This window comes from Musa acuminata, chromosome BXJ3-2 (genome assembly GCF_036884655.1).
Source record: "Musa acuminata AAA Group cultivar baxijiao chromosome BXJ3-2, Cavendish_Baxijiao_AAA, whole genome shotgun sequence".
Taxonomy (NCBI): Eukaryota; Viridiplantae; Streptophyta; class Magnoliopsida; order Zingiberales; family Musaceae; genus Musa; species Musa acuminata.
The window spans coordinates 24,973,325-24,989,545 of NC_088350.1; the positions used below are offsets into that span (position 1 = coordinate 24,973,325).

At 36.7% G+C, this 16,221-nt stretch overlaps 2 protein-coding genes across 2 annotated transcripts; one reads left to right on the top strand and one right to left on the bottom strand.

The window, feature by feature from the left end:
• Nucleotides 1-130: 130 nt before the first annotated feature.
• On the bottom strand, nucleotides 131-1,341 carry LOC135631544 (hydroquinone glucosyltransferase-like). The gene is made up of 2 exons (XM_065139278.1): nucleotides 1,180-1,341; nucleotides 131-1,138 (listed from the first exon to the last, which is right to left on the bottom strand). The coding sequence occupies exons 1-2, from the start codon at nucleotides 1,339-1,341 to the stop codon at nucleotides 131-133; spliced, it is 1,170 nt and encodes a 389-aa protein (XP_064995350.1).
• A 6,472-nt stretch (nucleotides 1,342-7,813) lies between these two features.
• On the top strand, nucleotides 7,814-15,286 carry LOC103973454 (mitochondrial adenine nucleotide transporter ADNT1). Its single transcript, XM_009388022.3, has 8 exons — nucleotides 7,814-8,229; nucleotides 9,882-9,930; nucleotides 11,251-11,414; nucleotides 12,366-12,403; nucleotides 13,759-13,871; nucleotides 14,016-14,129; nucleotides 14,602-14,946; nucleotides 15,043-15,286. Exons 1-8 carry the CDS (start codon nucleotides 8,060-8,062, stop codon nucleotides 15,124-15,126), a joined length of 1,077 nt encoding a protein of 358 aa, XP_009386297.2. The 5' UTR covers nucleotides 7,814-8,059; the 3' UTR covers nucleotides 15,127-15,286.
• Nucleotides 15,287-16,221: the final 935 nt, after the last annotated feature.

Sequence of the window (16,221 nt, forward strand, 5' to 3'; positions counted from 1 at the left end):
TATGATGACCAGTTCATGCAAATGAAGAACAATGTGGATTCCAGAACAAATCCCGTGTTTGCTTTCCATGTTCATGATCTATCAGAACAGAACTGACGTTGTTGTGGAGAAGACGAGCAAGTCAAGCTACTTAGAACATGTTCTTCCATTTGGCGACCACCTCGTGCTGTCGCACCCTTGCCCGCGCCACCCAGCCTCCCTCCCCCTCCATCAACTCCCTCACCGCCGCAGAGATCTGCTCCCTGCGGACGACGCCGTCATTGTCTTCCTTGGCCCTCAGCGCCACCTTCCGCCCCTCCGCCAGCATCAGCGCGTTCATCATCCTCTGCTCCGCGTACAGCGGCCACGCGGTCATGGGCACGCCATGCACGACGCTCTCCAACGTCGAGCTCCATCCGCAGTGCGTAACGAAGCCTCCCACTGCCCGGTGGCTCAGGATCTGGATCTGCGGCGTCCAGAATGACACCACCAGCCCCGACTCCGTCGTCCTATCGAGAAACCCTTGAGGCAAGTAGCTCGCAGGGTCGTCTTCGCTGCCTCCGACGATGCCGTTGTCTGCCGGTCTTCTGACCACCCAAAGGAACCTATGGCCGCTCGTCTCCAACCCCAGAGCCAACTCCTTCACCTGATCACGGCTCAGCACTCCGAGGCTACCCAAGCAAATGTACAGCACGGAGGCATCCGGTTGTTCGTCCAACCACTTCAAACACAGCGACTCTTCCGGGCTCGAGCTCGGCCGCCCAGTTTGCACTAGTGGCCCAACTAGGTGGACGGGCGGTCGGCCGGACTTTTTCTCCTTCAGCACCATCGCCGCCTCCGGCTCCATCTCCTGGAAGCTGTTCACCAGAATCCCCTCGGCCTTCTCGTACCGTTTCAGTTGTTGCAGCAGCGACCTGTAACCTTCGGTCGTCCGGTCTTTCACCATGTCCGGAAGGTCCTTCCAATGTATCGGAAGGCATCCAGGTACCGCAACCGGATCGGGGAGCCGCGGCATGGTGTCGTGGAGGGTGGGCATTTGGAAGAATAAGGACAAGAGGAATAAGTTGGAGGGAAAGAAGACAAAGCAGGGGACGCCGAACTCCCTCGCGACGTCCAAGTTGTCCGTGCCGAAGAGGTCGGCGACGAAGGCAACGAGGCGGGCGTTTCGTTGCAAGCCGGCGACGACACGGTGCAGGGAACGGAGAAGACGCCGGGCGGGATGGAGTCGACGAAGGCCCGGTAGAATGATGAGGAGCAGCAGTCGGCGGTGACGATGAAGGTGACGGAGAAGCCATGCTCGACTGCGAGGCGTCGCACGAGCTCGGTGTGCGGGATCAGGTGGCCCATGCCGGGGCTCGGCATTATGACTCTTGGAAAAATACGATAAAGAAGATGATTAAAATACTATGGAAATAAATAGCAAACACAAAATCAAAAATACTATAGAAAATATTTAAGCTTGAAATTGTGAATAAATATTTTCCTAAAAATAATATTTATACCCTCTTCTAAACAAGATTGCTATGGGTTGATGCAAATAGCTTTAATGGATATGATAAGCGATCTGTATTATTAAGCAAACAATATGAATTAAAGAATGTCTAATTCAATTACTTGAAGAGTAAAGTAAAGAAGAATGGTATGAAAGAGATGTATCCATAATTTACTCTCAAATACTTATTTATAAATATTTTCATAAAAGATGAAAAATAACTACCAAAATAACTACAAAATAAACCACCTTTTCAAATAAATCTTTTGAAAAAAAAATTCTTTTTAATTTGAACAATTTATAACAATCCCTCCACTTGTTCGATTTAAATATTACCATAGTGTAAACATCACAAAGTGAAGTCGAAATCCCAAATAACATAAAAGCTTTGAATTTGTTATTCCTAATGATAACACCAGTGATACCATATACATAAATATAACATCCTTGTATTCCTCATAAATTCTCACTTAGCCCTAAACTCTAACTTCTAAGTTCATATAGGTAAAGTTCTTATAGTATCTTTGTCATTCTTTGAGATATTTGTCCTAACTTGACTGAACTTCGTTATGAGTATAATTAACTCAACCCTTATTCGGTGACAACCAGCACTTTAACATCTTTAGATAGGACTCGTAAAATATTTCAAAGTGTCGAACCACTACACATGTTAATGACTTGTTCTTAACTTTTGAACTCTTTATTACTCATTTCATAATATTGAGTAGGGTTATCATCGTTGGTGAACCTTTTATTTAAGGAGTTTTAGCCTCATCCATTTTGATGTTGATCTTACAACTTCTTTTGTAAGAGGTTTGGTGAACGGATCAGTCAAATTGTCACTTGTTTTCACAAATGTGAGTGAAATAATCCCACTCTTGATTAATTTTCTTACATAAGCATGCCTAAGACTTATGTGTCTTGACTTTCCGTTATATATTTTACTATACGCACGAGCTAAAGTGGCTTGACTATCACAAAATAGAGAAATTAAATTCACACTCTTAGAAGTCAGTAAAATTTCTAATAGAAAGTCCCTCAACCATTCAGCCTCCTTTCCTGCTTCTGCTAGAGCAATAAATTCTGATTTTATAATTGAGTGAGTTATGCATTTTTTTTTTTTACTCTTCCAAGAAATAGCGTCACCTCCCAAGATGAACACCCAACTAGTAGTAGATTTGTAATATCTGAAACTTGATATCCAACTTGCGTCGGTATATCCTTCTAAAATAGTATGAAATTTTAAGTATTATAGGTCATAATCTTTAGTCAATTTAAAGTACCCAAGAACTTTTTCGATAGCCTTCCAATGCTCTATATTTGGATTACTAGTAAATCTACTCAATTTACTAACTACAAATGCTATATCAGGTCTTATGCACTACGTTGCATACATAAGACTTCCTATAGCACTTGAATATTCTAATTGAACCATTGTTCTTTCAACATTCTTGACTAATTTAATACTTGGGTCAAACGAGATATTTACTACTTTGATTTTTAAGTGATTGAATTTCTTCAATACTTTCTCTATGTAATGAGTTTGACACAAAATATATCCCCCACTATTTTTTTTTTACCTTGATACCTAGTATGGTATCAACTTGTCCAAGATATTTCATTTTAAATATTGAAGATAAAAATCTCTTTGTTTCTACATTACCTTTAATGTCGTTGCTCACTATTAGTATATCATCAACATAAAGGTGTTTACTATCACCATATAGTCAAGTTTTGAGATAAACACATTTATCTACAACATTATGAACAAATCCATTATAAAAAATTGTTGCATCAAATTTCTAATGCCACTATTTTGGAGCCTGCTTTAAACCATACAATGACTTAATAAGTTTATACACTTTATGTTCATTTTCTGGTAGAATAAAATCTTCGGGTTGTTCCATGTAGTGCTTCTCTTTAATTCATGAGATTGCTCTCCAACCTCTTGTGAACTTGATTGATGTCCAATCAAAGGAATGTTAGGTTGCTCACCAACCTTTTGAGATGTCTCCACTGGTGACTTTTCACTAGTTGGAGAATGAACATTATTACTTGAAGTCATTAAGTGTTCAAATAACTTTATATCTCGAGATTCTATTATGATATTAGACTCCAAATTAAGAAGTCTATGAGCTTTACTATTTGAGGCATAGCTTATAAATGCACATTTGATTCCTCTACGTCCCAACTTTGTCCTTTGAAAAATTATTATTAAAATATATAAACACCCCCACACTTTAAAATAACCAATGTTAGGTTGTCTTCCTTCTCATAACTCATATGGAAAGATCTTATTCTTTTTAGAGGGAATTCTATTTAAAATATGATATACTGCCAATAAAGCTTTTCCCCATAAATTATAAGATAATTTAGCATGTAACAACATAGCATTAATCATTTCTATATAAGTTCTATTTTTTATTTCTACTAATCCATTTTGCTCATGTGTTATAGGTGTTGAACATTCATGAATTATATCATGTTGTTCACAAAATAAGTTAAATTCATTAGGAAAGTATTCTCCTTCTCTATCACTTCTTAAAACTTTAATTTTCTTGCCTAATTGATTTTTAATTTCTGCTTTATATGATTTAAAAGCATTAAAGCATCATTTTTTATGTTTCAATAAGTAAACATATGTTACATATATCAGAATGTATTAAGTCTAACAAATTAGTATATCTTTCGACAATTTTAAAGGGTTTCTTCATCATCTTTGATTTAACATAAATTTCATATTTATTAAGATAATCAAAATGATAATTTATAAAACCACACTTAATAATTTTTTAATGGTGCTAGTTCCAATCTATTATATAGTAATGAATAAGAATCAACAATATAAACAGAAATAACATATTTATTAAATTTAAAATCATTATCAACAATAGATAATTTGACCATTCTCTCAACGGAATAACCTTTTCCAACAAAAGTTCCATTACGGGATAGAATTAACTTCCTGGATTTAAATACATATTTAATTCCAGATTTACCAAGGAGATTCCTACTTACTAAATTTCTACTCATATATGGTACATGAAGAGCATTAGTAAGAGTGATTTTCTTTCCCGAAATGAAAGTGAGTTCCATATTTACCTTACCAATCACATTAGAACTAACTTCATTTCCTATTTGAATCTCTTGCCCTTCTGTGTTTTTTTGTAAGTCTTGAAGAGTATATTATCATAGCAAATATGGACGGTAGCATAAGTATCATACCACCAACCAGAAATCTTATCAAATATGGCATTCATTTCGCTCACCGTAGCAATTATATTATCATCTTCCTCAACAGAGTTGACTTTCGGTTTTTGATTTTTCTTAAATCTGCAATCCCTAGCAAAATGACCAGGTTTTCCATAAATAAAATAGCCTATACTTTTTGGCTTCTTAAATTTTCTTTGATCCCTTTTGGGGCCAAAATGATTCTCCTTGTTTTGCTTACCTTTGTTGGAATTCTTAGGCTGATTCACAGTATTTGCTTTTATATTGCCAAAAGAGTTATCGCTCTTGTCTCTCATCCTCGATTCCTCCTCGATTTGAAGATGTTTTTAAATTTACTTCAAAGTGATATCTTTGGAGTCATGCAAAATCTTCTTCCTATACCATTTCCAAGATAAAGGCAACTTGACTATTATAGCCCATACTTGAAAAGGTTCAGGAAGTTCGATTTTTTCAGCCTTCAATTGATTAACAATGACCTGCAACTCATGCACTTGTGCCAAGATTGGCTTATCATCCACAAACTTGTAATCAAAATATTTAGAAATTAAAAATTTCTTTGTACCTTCCTCCTCGGTATGATACTTGAATTCCAAAGCATTCCAAATTACTTTTGCATATGGTTCCATCGTATAAAGATCATAAAGCCGGTCCGAAAGACCATTGAGAATGTGTCCTGTACACATAACTTTATCTTCATTTCTCTTCTTTTGTTAAGCCTTGACTTCATCGGTGTTATCGTCGGTTGGATCAGGAATTGATTGAAGATTTGGATCAAGCACATAGAAGATCTTTAAAGCAGTCAACATAAACTTCATCTTATCTTGCGAACGAGAAAATTCATTCCATCAAAACGATCCAAACGAATAAAATCTTGATTCAATAATTTGATGGTATTCGTGGCCTCCATGGTGAATTTGTATAAACTTATAAAATATCATTTTTAGATTGTTGAAAAAATACCATAAGGGAGAGGATGAAAACACTATGGAAATAAATAACAAACACAAGATCAAGAATACTATAGGAAATATTTAGACTTGAAACGTATATAAACACTTTTCTATAAAAAATATTTAGGCTTGAAACGTGCATAAATATTTTCCTAAAAATGATATTTGCATCATCTTCTAAACAAGATCGAGTTTGATGCAAATAGTTTTAGTGGATATGATAAGCCTTTAGAAGATATGTATTGAGCAAACAATAAAGAATCTTCAAAGAGAAATTAGAAAATATCTAATTCAATCACTAGAATAGTAAAGTAAAAAAGAATAGTATAAAAGAGATGTATTCATAATTTACTCTTAAATATCTATTTATAGATATTTTTATAAAAGACATAACCTTTTAAAAATAACTATCAAAAATCATATTTTCAAATAATTTTTTTGAAAAGAATTTTTTTTCTTTTTAATTTGAACCATTTATAACAATGACTACGTGGGGCAAGCCATCGCTGGTGGCGTTGCTGCTTGCTTCTCTCGACTCTCGTCGTCATCATCTCGTTCCAAACAAGCCGCTTTAAGCATGCATCTGCCAATGCCCCACGAATCAATTAGCACGGAATCAACGCGTCGTTGGTGCGCATCATGTCATTAACTATGAGTTAGATCTTAAACCTCCGGCAAACTCATCATGTTTCTAACATCTATCATTCTATATGGCTTTGTTTTGTTTTGTATTCAGATCAGCTTCCCGATGGAACAGTAGAAAAAGCCTCCTTGTGTTGCTCATGGACATTGAAATAACATCACAGCTTGTGACAGCTGCTGCTCTTGCCTTCTTGCAAGTTGTGCAAACATCATAAGGTTTTAGTGGTGAACAATGTCAATTTTATTCATTGGTATCCTTGTTTTTCCTATTTATTTTTTAATAATTTAATAAAAATAAAGAATATATAAAACTAAAAAAAACCTATATTGTTACAAATTATAACATATCATAGTAAGCATAAACCTCCAACATTTATGTCATTGTCATTGGAATCAATTATAAAAGTTCACAAACAAATAAAAAAACTAAGAATAAAATACATTTTCAACTAATAACTAATAAAAAATTAGTTAAAATATATCTTAAACTGACAATATAAATATAAATATGAAGATATATATAATGAAAAATCATTTTGTTTGAATCAATCCTCTCCTCAACTGCTACTACCAGTTGCCATGATGGGAATCCAACATTCTAAAAGCCAACTCACTTTCTTCATTGCAAAATGTACTGCCACTTGAATCATGACCAGAATTATTTTAGGCAATTAAATATTTTTGTGTGGATGCTGTTGATCCAAAGGTCCAAGGCTTGGATACCAACTTATCATCATCATCTCAAAACCATTCCTTTCACAGAACTTATCCACTTCCATGGCCACCTGTACTTTGTATTGGTTTCTTAGGAACCAATCCTATTATCACAAAAAAAAAAAAAAAAACAAAATTCCATGCATGCAACTTTGCAATCTATAGAGGAATATATTGCTTTTGCTTTTTTGATAAAGATTTTTAACCATTTAAGGTTTATCTTTATAATTATCCCAAAAAAAATTACAAGTTCAAAAAATCAATTTCAGCTAAATAAGTTAGAAAATTGTAAACAAGTTATTAGCTAAAATCAATCTGATTCTCTAATTATAATATTTTTCATCGAGAGCCTATTCAAAAATACTTTAGCCGACAAAGAAGCCTCTCTATTATGTTAATTTTATTCATAAACTAATAAGAATATTTATTTTTAATTTTAATTCTGAGATAGGTTTAATCTTATTTATTTTTGAGTCAAATTGTCACCATTATAATAATTTTATATAAATTTATAATGCTTTGTTTGAAGTGTCGTACACATTGTAAGATAGTGTACTAAAGTGCTATTAAAGGTCTATATGAATTTATGAGAAATAAGGGTATTTATTAAGAAATGTGAAAAAAAGATATTAAGGAAACCGCCCATTAAGTTTGATTATTTTCTTTAATTTGTCTGATAAGGGCATATAGGTAATTTCATATTATTAAGTTAGTTCCCCTTCCGTGGCATGCCATTCCATGCCATATCGGTAGAGCCCACATCATTACCACAATAAAAAGGCCGAAAAATAGAAGGAAAATAGGAAAAAGGGGAGCGTGAGGTGGTCGCTCCTCTTCATACCGTATAAATAGAGAGCAAGAGGGATCGCCGCCGCAAAGCCCGAACCCCTTCGCCGCCCTCCGCCCACTGTCTTCCCCGAGAAGACCCCGCCGGGAGTGAGACGGCCGCGGTCTGACTTTACCCTTCGATCCGATCCGGTCCAACCGGCAGTCGTCTCGCCGAGGGTTTCGAGCCGGCCCGACCTGGTTCTTGAGCTAGTCCGGAGATTCCATGGCGTCGGAGAATGTGGTGGGGAAGAACACGGGGGAGTCGGCGGTCACGACGATCGTCAACCTCGCGGCGGAGGAGGCCAAGCTCGCGAGGGAGGGCGTCAAGGCCCCCGGCCACGCGATCCTCAGCGTCTGCAAGTCTCTCGTCGCCGGTGGTGTCGCCGGAGGAGTGTGAGTCGATTCGTTTTCCTCTCATCTTTGGCATTTTCTTATTAAAATCGCCGTTTTGTCTTTTTTTTTTGGAAGAAAAATGCCATTTTTAATCATTTCTCCAGCACATTTTTAATCATTATATATATATATATATATATAATATAATATAATATAATTTTGTTGATCACTTTATACAAGGGTTAATTAGAATATTGCTCGCAAGGTTGCCGTGCCATCTGAGTGTTTATTCGTATGTGCTCGTGTTGTTTGTTTGTTTCCATTTGATCCTTACACTGTGATTAATATCGTGAAATATTATATCTTACGCTGGCCCCTTATGATGTAGGTATTGATGGTTGTCTTTGGTGTCAAGCCTACTGTTGTACCTTGATTATTATAAATTCGTTATAGGTTACTTGGATCCTTAAACCTTGTAGGGTAAAAGGGAACATGGTATTGGAAAACAAATATTAATCAGTCTTCCTGTATGTACTGATTTTGTCATGACCACATCTTGAGGTAGGGACCTGTACCTGAAGCTATTTATCTTGGTTATACTAGTACGAGCACACAAGTGATGCACATGGTAATGGAAAATTATTTGTAATTGGAATTTAATGCAGAAAAATTCTTTGCTAATGGATTATGGAGATATAAGATATCATGAAAGGGGCCACTGTAATTCATTGAAATTTGTAGATGTGGATGATTCTGGTATAATGCTTCTTTCCAGGTTAAGGGCCTTAAGTAGAAGTATTTTATCATTATACTTGGTTAAGGCCAGGTAACGAAAGAATAAACATGAAATGTTAGGCAACAAATTTCATTTACTATGAATAAACTAAATTTCAATGTTCTGTATAAACTGAAGTTCAGAAATTTTCCTATAGCGGTACTTCTTCTGTGGAAATTAAGTTATATGTCTGATGTATATGGATAGCCAACCTTTTGAAAGAGTTTGATTGAACAAGAAAATAATTGATGAGCAATTTCATTTAGTGCCTTAGGCTTACCAGTTGTGCGTTGATGTTTGAATATAATATATTTTGTTTGTAAACATAAGTGCTTTTTAGTCTTGCTAATGTATCTTGGTTACTCCGTGAATTCAAGAGGGAACCTAATTGATTTTTTATTCTTGTTGGGAATTAGCATCTTTCGTTTTTTTTGTTTCCATGGAAGAATCCATAGTAGATCATTGAACTCGTTTTAATGTTTCTAACGTCATAGTTTCTGTTCTGGTAAGCAGTTGCCTGATACCTGCCCTCTTCAACCTTTCCCAAACTTGCTCTTGTATGTGATCATTGAAACTGTATAAAGCAAAAGCACATGAAGTCAATTGCCCCTTTCTTACTTTTACGGTCAAGAAAACCAACTTATCATATTTTTAGCTCCACGTTATGCAACTCCTTATATTTAGAGTTCTGTGTCTTATACTTTTAGAATTGACACTTTACTGGATATATGGAGCACATGACTATACTCTTCTGCAGCTATTATCACCTTTTGAAATTTATCATGGATTGTTGTTCCTTTAGCATCCTTTATGGTGGGATCATGATTTGAAGTTTAGAAGTCCTTATCAGTTGTTACTTGACAAATCATATGATAATGAGCTAAGTAGATACATCCCAGCTTAATGAAAACATGGCATCTGATGTAACCATTTTCAGATCAAGAACTGCTGTTGCTCCGCTTGAGCGGTTGAAAATTCTACTTCAGGTAAAGTTTCCTTTTCATTCCTTTTTTACTTATTTCTTGAGTTATGATTATCGACAATATGGCATGATTTAGCTTGTTTGTTCTCTTCTTTGCTTTTACTTTTGGTGGGATTTTTTAAGTTCCTTTGGTTGTTGTTCCCATCTTTACATTTAGCATCTCTAATTTTGTTTTTACTTATAAGCTTGAATTTGATTTATGGTGCTTAAAATACACTGTAGAAACTGTGTGGTACAAGGTGAAGGTAGAACTAATTTACAGCTCATGATTTTCAAGTCAGCTTGTGTAATTAATTGGAACATAATATAATATAGGTTAGTGTTGTACATTCTTGGAATATAAAATATACTTACAGAAACAATGTATTAGGAAAAACCCTTGCACCTGAGATATGTATGTGGTCCAAAGTCCAAAGACTCCAAACTAGCACAAAAATATTTAACTTTCTTATGCATGCAATTGTCCTATTAACGAGTTCATAGCAAAAAGCGTCAGTTATCTAGAAGCTTTCTCTAAGACAAAATTAGCAAAAATTGTTAACTTTATTTGCTCCAAAGTCCATATTGGATTACGGTACTTCTGATGTAGTTGCTGACCATGTAAGATGTTTATGTCATAAATCACAGTTGAACTATATTTAAAGTAAATTGTGCTCTACCATAAGAGCTTAAATTTTGAGGGCTGCATGCAAGCAGGCCATGCCTTATGGACCGTATGACATTATTGGATAACGTATGAGATTGCATCAGAAATTGCGGTTTATACAGAATTTTACTTAAATAGTCCTTTTCAATTTTGAGTCATAAGAATGGTTTATTTGGTATGCCCAAACTTCATACAGCATGAATGTTGGCGGCACTCTTATTGAATCTTGTCTTGTCATGTCTGTCTATGTTGCAAATTGGAACGAACTGTATGTTATAAACATCTGATCTTTGTAAACAATTTATAGTATCTGAGATAAATATGTGCTCACAAGTTAATTTGCACTTCTGCTTTCTAGATCATTCAATTTACAATTGAAGGGCTGCCTTAAATGTTCTTTTTTCATTAAACCGTCAAGCATCAAAGGAGTTCCTTGTCTTAATTTGATCCAACTTTTGCCTGGTAGACATGACTTGATGATTAATTTGCTCATACATTTATATATACATGTAGGTTAATGCAACTTATTTCCTTTGTTTAAGAATCCATTCCATATGACATTCTTGTGTTTCATCAAAGATTTGCACTATATGAATGTATTTGAACAGTTATATATTTTAAAGGCCTTTGAGACAATGAATTTGTTCTTGTTAAATGTATCAAGATGGTCACATACAGGTTCAAAATCCTCACAGTATTCAGTATAATGGAACCATACAAGGCCTCAAGTACATATGGAAATCTGAGGGTTTTCGAGGACTATTCAAAGGCAACGGAACTAACTGCGCACGCATCATTCCAAATTCTGCAGTCAAATTTTTTAGCTACGAACAAGCATCAAGGTATGTACATATAGCTTATTCGTTCCCAGCTTGGTGTTTTTAGCTGAAAGAAATGCATGATGTGGTAAAATAAGGAGGTTCATAGCATTATCAGTTAGATAAATTACCACTATAGTTCGGACAGTGGTATGATTTTATCAACAAGATGCAGCAAACTTTGAGTTTTATGCTTATAAGAAATTCAGTTGGAGGTGGTAAATGAATAATTATGAACAGGTATTACGCATGGCTAAAACTGTGGTGCAGAAGTTTGAGGCTGAAACAAATACTGGGCAAAATTATATGACTACGGTGAACATTCAATAAACAAAGTTAGAATTAGACATTGTCGTCCTACTTTTTCCTTCTAGGGTTGAATTTCATCATTGCCTGCAGCTTCAAGCCTTAAATACTTTCTTTTTGTCTGCCAGCCCAAGAAGAGTTTATGCTATATCAAGTGGTATGAGTGATGTTTGCAAACAGATGATGGTTCTAGTTATCAAAAGCATAGAGTTTATGCTAAAGCATAGCATCTCATATAATGTTGCAACTTTTTCAAATATCAAATGTTCTTTAAGAAGAGGTTTACAACTATTGCCGTACCTTTCTTGTTTGGATAGCTCTTGTTGACCATGGAGTGTCATGTGGGTATATTTCATGTAAAAATACTCTGAATGTGCATTCATATTCTAAATTCATAAAATTTACTTATACCATATTTTATTATTAATTAATCTGTATATCAGTGGATGTTTCTTTTACAATTACTTTCTCTTGGGCACATTGGAAGTGCCAGGAGGCTAGTATTTTATGACATATCATATTAGATCCTTATGGCCAATAAACTCAAAACATGGACCTTAGGTACCAACTCTATTTAGTTTGGGCCTAGTTATCACTAAGCACGGGTTTGCTATTATAGTTATAATCTAGTGCTTTTTTCTTTAAGCTAATGATTTTCTTTTGTTGCAGTGGAATTTTGTGGCTTTACCGACGACACTCTGGCAAAGGTATGTATACACTTTCCCTTGGGCCATCCTATGCTTGATGCTATTGGTTGTTCTCATGCAACTGGAGCATATTTTTATTAGAATGTCAATGTAAACAATTGCTTCTAGCATATATGTGTGAGTTCCCATGCATATGTATGCCTAATGGATGTAGTCTATAGGGAAGGTTTTGCATAAAGTTGGTTAGATCAATAAACTAAAACAAAACATTTGAAAATTTTAACTAGGACCAGACTTATTGGGTTTTTCTTTGTTCCTTTCCTTCTTTCCTTTTTCTAACTTCATCTCTTTTTTTCTTTCATTGTCACAACTCACAAGATTTGAAGAAATTGATATTTTTCTGTACTTGAAGTGTAGGGTTTCACACACTTGAAGTGTTTGTATACCAAGAAAACAACCCCTTTTTAGTAGCACGCCCATTATCAGTCTGGGTTTGTGTGGTATGCACCATTGCTATTGCATGGTACACCACCGTTTCAACAAGGATGTGTTTGCAAAAGGAAACATGATAATGAGTGGAAAGAGAGAATAACACACGCACATGCTTCTCTCAACACTGGTCTCTCCTCTACTCTGGTGATCTCTCCATACTGTGCATATTAGCTAGCAAACACACTTATGTATCAATGGTTGCAGGTTGAGGGGAGAAAGATCAGTGAAGAGTGAAACCCCAGAAAAATAAATGGAAATTTGATCCATTCTACACATCTGACCTCATGGACATGAAGATAAAAATTACACACTTTCATGTCCACTTACATATCTGACCTCTCATAAATAAACATTTGTTCACCTTCAGTTCTAATTGGTGTGCGGTATTAGACTACGGACCTATTCTCGTCTTTTTCTCAAGCATGGAACTGTTGAGACCACAAATGGGCTTCTCTGTGAGTTGTAGGTGCACACTAGAATCTTCTTTGTTGGAGTTAGAATGTAGCTCCTTCTATTTGAAGCTAATCAATTTATTTCCTTGCAAACGATGCAAAACAAAAGGTTTTGAGATGTTTCTAAGCTCTTGTAATGTTCAAAGGTTGTCTTATGATGTTACTTTTTCTAACTATCAGACAAATTCCATTCGCCAATACAAAAGGAGCGAAGTAATACATGTTTATGGAAATTGGTATTAGAACTTTGGTTTTTGTCAATCTGTTTGAGGAAGAGAGTCAAGCAATTAATATAAAGTTTTACCTCCTGTTACCCTCTAAACCAGGTGCAAAAGCAAAAAACAAAGCGGAGATATTATCACAGTCTGAAAGCTTTTATTGTCCTCTCGATCATGTGTTTCTTTTCTTCCTTCCATTGTACATACTGATTTGGCAAATTGGGATTCATGTTATATCTTGTAATTCTTGCAGAAGATGCTCAGCTTACTCCTGTTTTGCGTCTTGGAGCGGGAGCATGTGCTGGAATAATTGCAATGTCTGCGACTTATCCCATGGACATGGTTCGTGGCAGGATCACTGTGCAGGTGCTGTTTCTCTTGCTTCTGAAATAAGGACAAATGACAGACCTCCAGACAATTTGGTCACGTATCACCTTCTACGTAATATCATTTTTCTGATAATTTTTATGCCATTATTACTGATCTCTCTTAGCTTAATTTTTTGTACAGACTGAAAAGTCTCCGTACCAGTACAGAGGAATGTTTCATGCATTGCGCACGGTCTATTGTGAGGAAGGTTTTCGTGCTCTGTACAAGGGCTGGCTTCCATCAGTTATAGGAGTAGTAAGTTCCTATTTACCAAACTTTAGACGGCAAGCATCCTTAACCACAAACAAGTAGCAAGTCCTTGTAGAAAACGACTTGGAAAACCTGTTTCATACGGCTATCTGGTTCTTATACCCTTTGGTTTTTCTCTAGTAATTAAGTTTTCTTCTTTAATTTACATCTATCTATCCTTGTGTTGTGATTTGCAATCTATAGGTCTGAAGCAATAACCTTCTTCCTTGACTTCTTGCAAACAGAGGAAGATAGGTTGTACACCTCTTAAGCAGTATGTACTTTAGAAAAAAGTATGCTAGCACATACTCCACTGTAGTACACCTCTTAAGCAGTATAGGTTGCTTTAGAAACAAATTGTGAAAAATGTTTCACATTGTCGGAAAATTGTTGCTAAATCTATGATGTAGATGTTGTTGTAGTGTACTTGCTTCAAAGAATTATTTTAATCTCTTCTGAACAACATTTGAACTTGCAGATTCCATACGTGGGCCTCAACTTTGCTGTCTATGAATCTCTAAAGGACTGGTTGATCAAAACCAACCCATACGGTCTCGTTGAAGACTCGGAATTGAGCATCGTCACAAGGCTCGGCTGCGGAGCGGTTGCTGGAACGGTTGGCCAGACTGTTGCCTACCCTCTCGATGTAATCCGGAGAAGAATGCAAATGGTGGGTTGGAAGGATGCTGCTTCTATTGTGACCGGACATGGAAGGAGCAAAGCACCTTTAGAATACAATGGCATGGTAGATGCCTTCAGGAAAACTGTCCGTAACGAAGGCTTCGGTGCATTATACAAAGGTCTTGTCCCCAATTCAGTAAAGGTTTGTGACTTCAATTCCATTTAGCGTACAAAGGTATCATGTCAACCATCAAAGATTTAGATGCAGAATCACATCGATGTTCTTTTTTTCTTTCAGGTGGTGCCATCAATTGCAATTGCTTTTGTGACGTACGAGGTGGTAAAGGATGTTCTTGGTGTAGAAATGAGGATATCGGATTGATGGTGTCCATGCTGCGCCCACTGTTGTCGTGAGGAGGGTTGGCTTCGTCTTTACTGCGTACGTAGATGTTCCATGTTAATGACTGCTGCTGAACATTTTGGTTTCCTCTGTTGGCTTGAAGAATAAATCGGCTGTACCGCAGTAGGAAGCCTAAACTTAATGTTGGGACCCATAATGACGTTGGACGCGTTTTATGAGCTGACCTGGACCCGACATGGTCACCTCTCGGGTTCCGCGTTGCATGGCGTGCGGGTCACGTGCGAGTTCCGCTCCGCTGCACAGGGTTGACAATAAGCGGTTAGATCACGTGGTGTTGGGTGTGTTGTTGACCTGAAGCGCCGCGTGGAATTGACCACGCATCTCAATTAGTCTATGCATTGACAACTTCGATGTCTTACTAGAAAATGCCGAACTGCATGGCGAATGTTTACAGTGACATTCTCCGTTTAGCTTCCACTATAAAAGTCATTCGATGGCTATTTATTCGACTAATTTCTGGGATTCAAACTCGAGTTTTTATATGCAAACCATTTAGATAAAAAATAAGTTTCTATTTTTTAAAAAATAAATTCCATAAGAATAATTGAGGTGATTTGACGTTATCTGTGTAGGTAGAATGGCTATGGTATTAAGAATGGGTAAAGGCCTATATATATATATATATATATATATATATATATATATATGTTTGGAAATAGCGTCCTGGTCTGTCAACGTTCTCCAACCCCGCCGCCAAGCAACCCACTGTCCTCTCCCCGCGGCCATATATTTGACCGCGTCCATCTGCCTGGATCCCACTGCACCCAGTGATGAAAGCACAGCCTCTGTAGCTGTTGTCGCCGTCGCCCACAGCTCCTCCTCCGCATCAATTGCGGGCGAGGTAGGATGGGGTGGAGGGGGTGAGAGAGAGAGAGATGAATATAATTTCGTCCTCTGATGAACGGCGACGACCGTGCAGCTTGGTCTCCTCCCTCTACAAGAAGCCATGCACTCCTTTCATTTCATCCAACCAAGTCGGTGAGGAAGAATCCCAGCTAATCCTTTAGCTTTCACTACCTCTTCATCCACCTTCCATGACGACTCCACTGCTCCCCC